Below are 10,784 nucleotides of genomic sequence, written 5' to 3' on the forward strand. Positions count from 1 at the left end.
CACCTGAAATGCGAGGCAAATGTTGGATCACAATAATTAGGAACCAGTTTGCACAAATCCCTTCACTCGATTGAGATGTTCTCTTTATTTCGCAGTATTAAACACGTATTTATACAGATTTCATCAGGCTCCGAAAATTCTTCAAAAAGAACACAAAGAATGGCTTTCTCAGCTGCCATAGTTGCAACTCTTGCGTCATGAGAACAGGGTGTTCAACGCACCACCGTTTCAGTTTAAAAAACGTTTTGCACCGTTTTTGTCGGGGCTGAACCATAGACTGTATAAAAACTGAACGCAGCCCTGGTGGGCGAGAGCCAGTGACGCCACGTCCCCGTTACGAGCTGAGCTCCATCTCCTCCGCGCTGCATTCGGAGCAGCTCGTGCAATCAAGAGCTTTAAAACGCATCGAAACCACAAGACCCGACATCAATACCATCATCACCATCGAATTTAGTAGGAAAGCTGAAGATGCTTCAGTCCCTTGCCGGTAATTCGTGCGTGCGCTTGATACAGAGCAACAAATCGGCATGGTATTTTTTATTCCTCGTGCTCGGCTATATTCTGTATCTCATATTCGGAGCGGTGGTTTTCTCCTCGGTGGAGCTGCCATATGAAGACCTCTTGCGCCAGCAGCTCGGAGGGATCAAACGACAGTTCCTCAAGGAGCACGAATGTCTGTCCGAGGAAAGGCTGGAGAGGTTTCTGTCCAAAGCGCTGGAGGCCAGCAACTATGGGGTGTCTATTCTCAACAACGCGTCGGCCAACTGGAACTGGGACTTCACCTCGTCTTTGTTTTTCGCTAGCACTGTCTTATCAACCACAGGTGAGTCATTGAACAATGCAGATATGTCACAAACTTATACAACGTGACATTTGATGGCTAACGTGGCTTCCGTGAGACTCTGTGGATAGTGCACCATTTGATGGGACTAGATATTTGCAGTGACCCATATTTTTTAGTGTTTCAGCAAGGCATCCGTAATAACAACAAACAATACATCTCATATGACTTAAAAAAAATGTTAATGCACCACTGCTTGTAATAGAGAAGTTCTTCTCCTTTTGTTCTTGTTTTTCTCATTTTTTCTTTGTTCTCTTTGGAAAGCTTTCTCATCTGTCATTTAACACCTGCCTTAACACAGCAATGTTACCCTAGACAGGTATCCAATTCTCAGACAGGCGTGAAACTTTATATATAACTTTATAGAAGATCTGTACAATTCAGTCTGTGAACTATATGCAGATATAGGCCTGTATGTTCACATACAGGAGGAAGCACAGACACAAAGATCACAACTTTCGGTTTCATTTCTATTAAATTATACCAGTATTTCTCAGACATAAGAAAACTTCATATGAAATCACCTCCTTGTCTTTCAAGATGAAACGTTCCATTCACAAGCCCCAGCATGTACCACTACATCCAAACCAGCATTATACACGAAAGACAGCTTCTTTAACTCTGTAAAGCCTGACATCTGAAATAATGAGTTTTTTTAAATGAAATAAAATGTTTTTTTTTTTTTAATGGAACAATTTATTAAACCTTTGGACAAAATCTAAATAAAAAAAGCATATATTTTTGTATAATTTTTGATACATCATGTTTTTATGGCCCATATGATTTAATGAGATTACGTAGTTCATACTTGAGGAAAAAAAGAAATGCCTACATTTTATTCAGAGACCCAAACCAATGATGAAATTCTGATAATGTAATGTAACTTAAAATGATTGCTTATAATGCAATGCAATTCAATGATGATTGAGAGATAAATGATAAATCAACATTACGATTAAAAAAAAAGTTCTATGGATAATCAAGTAAGCCTAAATTGCTCCAATCCTGTAAATATTCATTTTGAAATATAAGTTACTCTTAAGCTTATTTTATGAAAAATCATTAAAGATTTCGCAGCAAAAAGACCACAGCCTGAAGGTGGACATTTTTACAGTTACACAAAAAGGACTTTTACTTCCTGAATGTGTGTGAACTGTCACTCAGATGACAGATGACATGTAGCAGATTGTGAACAACAGTTTTTTTTTTTTAGCAGAGTTTTGATCATGTTGGTAATTTGTAGGCCTTAGAAATGTATATTTAAAAAAAGAAAGATGTATCTGCCTTTTTTAGGGTTAATTACAGTTTGTTCACGCTGTTCTGGAAAACATCACCAGGTTAACAAATTGATCCAATAAAGCCCAGTTACCACTGACATTTAGTGTTTGTTTGCATTTTTTGGGGAAGTGTGATCCAGCCTATATGAGTTAAAGTGCTGTCATGATTTATCAGGGAAGAAGGATTTACATTCGGTCTTATCATTTACAAAGACATGCAATATCTAGTTCCCCTTTGCATTTATGCATGTTATGCAAAATATATTTTCAAATCTTTTTTATCTACAAAAGGAACTTTGAACAAGACAGGTTGATAGAGAGCGGAATGAAGCCTGAGGACTGACCACAGATTTTTGGCACAGGTTGGCTTCACATCACAGGCATCATGTTCCTCATTCTAGTGAAAGTGAGAGAACTACTTGGGCTGTACTTTTAGACAATGAAAATAATTGTCTCCATGTACAATGTAAATATGTGTGTCACATAAATGGAAGAGTTAGATTCTGCAGGTTTGGTTTATTTGGTTCTCTTACAACTACAAATTTTGATTGTAGGTTATGTATAGATTGTTATAGCAGTATTGTTATACTTTGCACATTAAAATGTGACAAACTACAAAAACTGCCTTTTTTTTTTAATTCTGGTGTTCTGAATTTTTGCTAGGGTGTTTTGGATGATAACTAGGTAGTTACTTACTTGACCAAGTCAAAAGAGTCCACCAAAATCTCTATGATAATCTGGTCTCTAGAATCTCCTGAAAAAGCTGGTTTTGCTGGTCTTAAGTGGCACATTTCAGCTGATCGCACTGGGATACAACTATCCAACTAGACCAGCGGACTACAGTTTAAAAGTTTGTGGTTGGTAAAAATGTTATGCTCACCAAAGCTACTTTTATTTGATCAAAGCTACAATAAAAACTGCAATATTGTGAAATATTATTACTATTTAAAATAACAGTTTTCTATTTTAATATATTTTCAAATGTAATTTATTCTTATGATGACAAAGCTGAATTTTCGACAGCCATTACTCCAGTCTTCAGTGTCACAATATAATATAGTGATCTGTTGCTCAATATACATTTCTCATTATTTTCAGTGGTTTGTGCTGCCTAATATTTTTTTGTGAAAACCATTTTACTTTTTATTTTCCTTGATTCTTTGATAAATAGAAAGTTAAAAAAGAACAGCATTGAAATATTTGTATTCTGAATAAAATATTGAAATTTGAAACTTCCACATCATTGCATTCTGTTTTTATTCACAATTTGTACAGTGTCCCAACTTTTTTGGAATCGGGTTTGTAAATTACAGAGCTGGACTGAATGATTAATTAATTGATAATCCAGGATGGGACTTAATCGGTGCCTGGCAATGGCTGTGGGACAGTATGGTTTTGTTTTCAGTGAGGAGAATACAGTGTGCTCGTCCGTGTATAAGCAAGTTTCATAAGAGGATTATACGAAGCTACGAGAATACTTTTTGTGCGCAAAAGAAAAATATTTGCGTTTTTTTGGCAAAAGCAGAAAACTCCACATTTCATGTTTTAGAGTTTAAAAAAACACTTGTTTAATCTTTATAATCTCCTCAGATGACAATGTAGATGCCTGACAAACATTGTTGTTGTGATCATAAACTGTATGGATGTGATTATTACACGCAATACACAGAGCTTTTCCCTCACCATTGTAACGCGCTGCTTTTGCAAGTTTCCGTGAAAACATTTCAGCTTTTATTTTCCTTTTTCGCCCTGAAGAAGATATCACAGGTTCTTCAAGTTTGTTGAATTATCCATTCTCGATCACTTTTAGTCAGCTTTGTCGATACTCTTCTCAGCATCTGACCTGAATACATTGCGCTGATTCGCTAAAATGGACTTCTGCAGTAAAACGTGAACTCGCGATGCCTTTAAAGTGGACAAAACCGGCTTTTTTGACAAAACGTGTTTAGGGTTCAGATCGCGCTATATGTGGAGAATAATGCACATTGCAAATGAACTCTTCATATAGAGTTTTGTAGGGAAGAATATGATTTTAACAAATAGAATATAGTCCTTGAGAGGGCATTTGAAGTTGAAAGCTTGAATATTTATAAATAAGCAGTGGTGGAAAGAGTACTGAAAAAATATACTCAAGTAAAAGTACCATTACCTTCCAAAAAATGTAGTGTGAGTAGAGTAAAAGTACTTGTCCAAAAAGCTACTTGAGTAAGAGTAGCCTATTTAAAAGTACTCATGAGTATTGAGTAGTGAGTACTGAGCTGTGGATTCTACCCCCTCATAATAAACGCTGTACACCACAATTTATACATTTTAAAAATGTTGTACATTCTGTAATTCACATTATCTTATTTGTCATAAAGAATGAAGAGTATCTATCATCCAGCAGTTTTAATTTTGACTGCCAACTCTTTAAAATACATCAAAACAGCACAGAAACAGTATTCAGTTGAAGAAAAGATGAAAGTTATTCTCAGTACAATCATCCCCATTTAAATCAAAGTTTGAAAAAATTGATTTAAAATCACGTGTAAAGCCACTGAGACAGCACGCTGCTGTTGCACATAAAATATTAATGTTTAGAACAGAGCAAATACAAACACCATTAGAAACTCATAGTTCAGCATCACACACCATGATATGGGTTAAAATGAGAGACCATTTCTCTCCAAAACAGAGCCAGTTAAAGCGTTTTGCATTAAGAAATAATAACTAAACTTGCCTATTACTCTCTATCCAATCACGTTGATGGATAAAAATAAAATTAAAATAAGCATGTCACGACCACAAACGGAGGAAAATAGCGGAGTAAAAGTACCGATACATCACTTAAAATGTAAAAAGTACACAATTTTTAAACTACTCAGAAAAGTACAATTACTTATAAAAACTACTTAATTACTGTAACGTGAGTATTTGTAATTCGTTACTTCACACCCCTGTAAATAAGTGTGAATTAAAGGTGACACCATGAAAACTTGACTTTTTCCAGGTTTAAGTGAGATTGCGTCAGATTGTGCTCCCCCCATGACCTAGAAAGGGCTAATATTTTTATAATATTGCCGCCCTTTAATTGTGTTTTTGCAAGCGACATCGTTGTAGCAGTTCTAACGCCATGGCGAAAGTTTGAGCAAAGCATGCTAACTGTTCTCTCTTTGGCTGCACTGACGAGCACAGAACACTGTTTAGAGTCCCAGCCTCAGAGGAGACAAGAGAGCAGCTAATTTATTTATTTACTGTATATTATGCTGTTGCCACACAGATCTAATATAAACATGCGATTTCTTTACCTTCACAGACATAACCGACTGTTTTTGTAACTCGTGTGTGTTTTTAACATAAACGTGTGTGTATTTGACAGTTTAAGCACAATAAGACATGAAAGAGACCTTTCCAAGTTTAGTACTCAAATGCTGTGTGAAAGCCGCTTTCTGTGCGCGTGCTTCAGATGTGTGCGCTCAGAAAACCGTTTATCAGAAGTTCAAACTAATATGGTTTAAAATGCATAATTTCAGCGCGATAGACATGATAATCAAAACCAAACAGATGTTTTTTGGCAGAGTATCTGAGGTAAGAGCTGTAAAGCCACATCTCTATTCTTGAAAAGGGGGCAAGGAGCAGCATTTGCGTTTAAAGAGACATGAATGAAAACAGCATGTTTCTGCTTCTGCTCAAAATAGGCATTTTTAAAATGATATAATAAATGATCTGTGGGGTATTTTGAGCTGAAACTTCACAGACACATTCTTGGGACACCAGAGACTCATATTACATAATGTAAAAAGTGGCATAATAGTTCTCCTTTAAAAAACATTCAGAAGTCTTGGAAATGCTGTATAGTAAACGTTCTGTGGTTTATTTGTCATGTAAACTAATTTAAAGGGAAAGTCCATCCAAAAATGATAATTCTATCAATTCTGTTACAACATAAAAAAAATGTTTTAAAGTATGTTGGTAACCAAACAGTCTCGGTTTCCATTGACTTGCATTGTATGGACAAAAAATGTAGTGAAAGTCAATGAGAATTGAAACTGGTTACCAACATGTTTCACAGAAGAAAGAAACTCTTACAGGTTTGAAATGACATGAGGGTGAATCATTGATGAAAAATTTTCTTTTTTAGATAGATCATTCCTTTTAATGTCAGTTTTTGGTTAATAAAATATCGTTAACATTGTGGTCCAGTTTAAAGGTCCTTATAATTCTCAACATTAAGCCTTTATTTCTCATAGTGATGTATTTTATTGAGTAAACATGCCTAGTCTGTTCACTTCCTCTTCTCCTAAGTGAAATTCAGCCCAGTATACAAGTAAAAAAAATACTCGGCTGACTTCCTTTTATGTATCTACACATCTTAATGTGTAAGTCTGGCCTGTTGTCATAGAAACAGATGGAAGGTAAAAAGGAAGTGCATGTGATTCAAGAGTATAAACTGTTCGTTCACTGCTGCTCTACTGTTCCATTTAGTGTTTGTCTTACTTATGAAGCAGTACAGCTCTCATTTTCAAAAAGTTGCATGAAAATGACACATGGCTTTCGTGCTTGTGTGGGTTTAGTTGATGCAGATGGTCCCGTCTTTCTGTTCGGTGTGCGTGGGACGGTGAGAAAGATTTGCTGTCGTAGCATAATTGTGGAGGATGTGGCATTCGTGAGGCCCACACATGCTGAGTTTTCTTCTTTAGCTCTGAATATTTCTGTATTAATTTCATGATGTTGCTGAGATGAAAGATAAGATGCAGGCAAAAATAATCGTATTCATGATCCTTGGGGTGGCCAAAAGAGTTTTAATTTTTTTATGTACACACTTTTCCTGTAAGGTTAACACAATTGCAACCTAACCTATTTTGTGTTGTATTTTGTTATGTGATGATGTATATTTTCATGAATTACATTCCTTTATTTCTCCACTTCTTTCTTCCCTTCGTGTCCCACAGTGTATCTCCTCCTCGGCCTGATTGCCATGCTGGTGGTGTTGGAGACCTTCTGTGAGCTGCAGCAGTTGAAGCAGCTGAGGAAGATGTTTTATCTGAAGAAGGAGAAGCCCCAGGACCGTCTGGCCATCATGGAACATGACCATCTGACCTTTAGCTCCATGCCAGACGGTACCGCCAACTCACCCCAGGAGGACAAAACCGAACCCTTTGTGGACTTCCCTGTCCTAACCTCTCCAGGAGGTGATGACCCCATGATCAAATAGATGTTTTCGCTTCCATCAACGTAACACTCAATCGAGGGAGACATCTTTAGCCGAGGGGTCTTGCAAGTTACTGGTAGGATACAGAATTGTGAAAATTACTTGAATAAGACGCTCGAGATTCTGCGTATTTAACAGCCCTCTACAAAACCATGATACGTGATAAAATCGTTCACTGGCTGAATATCTGTAAATGATCATTAGCACACTTAGGCTGCTACCCCATCAAATCGGCAAACTACATTAAAAAGCATAATTGCACACTTGTACACTAGCATGTACTTGCCAATTGAGATCGCACAAATGGTAGAAGTAATGTTGACAGCATTTGTGGCATAATGTTGATTACCACCAAAAAATTTTTTCACTTTTCACTCCTTTTCTTTAAAAAAAAAAATCTGTTTCAGTAAGGCACTTACAGTTGACATAAATGGGGCCAGTCTGTAAACACTAAAATACTATTTGAATTGTGTAGCCACAAGAACTAAATGGTATGTGTGTTAAAATGATTTTAGCACGAAATAAAGATTTTAATCTTTTCTATATAAATTTATAGCCAATTTTACATTTTTACCATCACAATGGACATATAAATTCTAATAATTTCAACACCTTTACAGTTGAAAAATAACAACATACAGGAAGTGATTTTATAAAATTAGCAGCTTCACATTTCTGCTTTTAAAGGTACAGTTCACCCAAAAATTTAAATTCTGTCATCATTTACTCAACACGTGTGACTTTATTTCTTCTGTGGAACTCAAAAGAAGATATTTTAAAGAATGTTGGTAATTTCAGTTCCCATTAACTTGCATTGTAAGGACAAAAAAATACAATGGAAGTCAATGGGAACAGAAAGTGTTCGTTTACCAACATTCTTCAAAATATTGCCTTTTATGTTCCACAGAAGAAAGTCATGCAGGTTTGAAACGACTTGAAATAAATGACAGAACTGTCATTTCTGGCTGAACCATTGCTTTAAACCGTTTAAAAAAAATAGACCCATTTACTATCTTTCTTTTTTAATAATGAGGAACTGTTTTTTGTGATTATCAACTTTTGCCACAATTGCTGCTATTTAAGCTTCACTTTTCCAGGTATTGAACCCAGAATATCCTTTTGTAGACCAAATTTCTTAGACTCTAAATCAAAAAGCACTTCTGCTCTGATCTAAGCTTCGAATAAAGACCACCATCTTCTCACATCTTCATAAACATGAGCTCACTTACATATAGTGGAAACCTGTCATCAAACATAGTTGCCCATCATCTGTTAAGTTTCATTTCCAACTCGTGTGATCTACCTTGTGAGCTTGCAACTAGAGTAATACTTAAGGATATCCGCTACTACTGGTGATCGAAATTACTCTAGAAGTCTCTTATGAAGCTGTATCACTCTAATGCATTGAAATGTTAAGACTATAATGCAGCATATACTGTTGCATAAGTCAGTGTAGAAGCACAAAAAAAAGTTAGTCTGCTCAAAAGGGAGTCATTTTAGATGACGTTGTTAAAATAGTGTGACATTTATCTTAAGGGATATTTTAAATGTGTTTTACAGGGGAAAACATGTTATACTGTATAATTTTCTCATTTTAGAAAGTGATATTTTACCGTGGTCTGAAAATTAAAATACTTGACAGAGTAAATCAATCTGAGTTTACATGGATTTTTGAATCCAAGGTTGAATAATGGCTGGCTCCATGTGTCCTTGTCCCAAGCTACCGAGATACAGCGCAATGCCGTTACATACCAAAAAAGGTTTGGAGAAAATCTTGGATTACTGAAATCTTGGAGACTAATTGACTGTATAAAACTTAATCATCCAGATCTTTGATTGTTGCATTCAGAGCATTTTTGTGGCTATTTAATAAACATAAATGAATGAATTATATTTTTGAAACATGCTTGAAGTGTTGTTTACAATAGAATGCTTGTGTTTGTATTATGAGAATGACTGTTGTAAGCACAGACTGATGACTAGTTTAAGGTTCGGTTGGAAGATCACACACTGTACTGCAGATTGTGCTGTATCACCGTCACCACAGTAGAATGTCATGACATTATCACAATAGAATAAAAGCTGAAAGTTTTAGGCCTCATTTTAACTTCTGTTGTGTCCGACTAGGGATTATTTACAGATAGTGTCGTTTTTACATTAAAGAAACATGCGGAATCGGAGCTCAGGCCATGGGAACTTGAATGTGCTGATGTGACTTTTTTACTGTGTGAGTAATGAAATGCTCCGTGATGTCACTGCTGGATTCTTTGTGCTTATTTGCCCTTGGTGTTTTGCAGCACAAGTCTCTATGATCAGCTACAGTGTCTTAACATTGTATCAGTGCAGCACAGAATAATGTATATTTGCTATTAAATATTTAATTTTAATCAGTAGTACGTTTAGAAATACAGAAGGGCATAATGTCATGATATCGGTTTAAGTTGCGTGTGAGAGACTGTTGAATAAATGTCATTTCCATATATAAAAATCCTGAACTGGATCAATTGTCTTTTTTGTAATTATTTTTAACATATGAAAATGACTACCAGGGTTGGGGAGTAACTAGTTTCATGTAATGGAATTAATTACAAAATAAATGTAACTAATCCGTTACAGTTACTGAGAAAAAAAATTTGTAATTTAAATTACAGCCACTTATGAAAATGTTAACCATTACAAAGGGGGTTATATCTCTGAATATTTTCCACATGTACACAGATTTGATTGATTTCTTTCCCAAATTGCATTGACTGCTCTAAAATACGAGACACCAATGTTTCAGGAGTTTAGAACTCAAAATAGGGCATGCTTATTCAATAACGGTTTTATTTCCTATTTGGGTTTATGTACTTTATATGCTTTATTTTTTTAAGATGTACTTTCTTACATCTTAAGAAAGGCATTGTTAGATGCTTCCCGTCATAGCTATGCAAAGATTTGAAATAAACCATACCTTTCAAAAAGTGACATAAAAACTATTTTAAAATATTAAAAAGTTTGTCATGGGGACTCGCGTCAAAAAGGTTTCGGTTTTCAAACATTCATTTTTTTTATTTATTATAATTGGTGAGAACAATACAATTTTTTAAATGTGTCTTTCCCCCCCCCCCCCCCCAAGGCATTGTTAGATGCTTCCCGTCATAGCTATGCAAAGATTTGAAATAAACAATACCTTTCAAAAAGTGACATAAAAACTATTTTAAAATATTAAAAAGTTTGTCATGGGGACTCGCGTCAAAAAGGTTTCGGTTTTCAAACATTCATTTTTTTATTTATTATAATTGGTGAGAACAAATACAAATAACGAACAAGGAACACAAAATACACTAAAAACCATGCTTTTGCACTTTAAGTAGCAGCTCATCACACAGTTCTGTGACATCTTTGACTTCTTTAGCCTGAGAAGAGAAAATTATCACATTATAGATGTTACATAACTTTTTTTAAAAGCAATTCACAATTACACAAAAAGAAC

The 10,784-nt window shown here is 35.4% G+C and overlaps 1 protein-coding gene across 1 annotated transcript in view; it reads left to right on the forward strand.

Moving 5' to 3' along the window:
• Positions 1–468: 468 nt before the first annotated feature.
• The window catches only part of LOC107602917 (potassium channel subfamily K member 1-like), a 14,329-nt gene continuing 4,013 nt past the window's right edge, over positions 469–10,784 (forward strand). The window contains exons 1-3 of the mRNA XM_016295539.1: positions 469–487; positions 581–823; positions 7,050–7,289. Of these exons, the coding sequence (XP_016151025.1) occupies positions 469–487; positions 581–823; positions 7,050–7,289 (502 nt within the window). The remainder of the gene's footprint in view (positions 488–580; positions 824–7,049; positions 7,290–10,784) is intronic.

Source organism: Sinocyclocheilus grahami, unplaced genomic scaffold (assembly GCF_001515645.1).
Source record: "Sinocyclocheilus grahami isolate Dianchi unplaced genomic scaffold, SAMN03320097.WGS_v1.1 scaffold338.1, whole genome shotgun sequence".
NCBI classification, from domain to species: domain Eukaryota; kingdom Metazoa; phylum Chordata; class Actinopteri; order Cypriniformes; family Cyprinidae; genus Sinocyclocheilus; species Sinocyclocheilus grahami.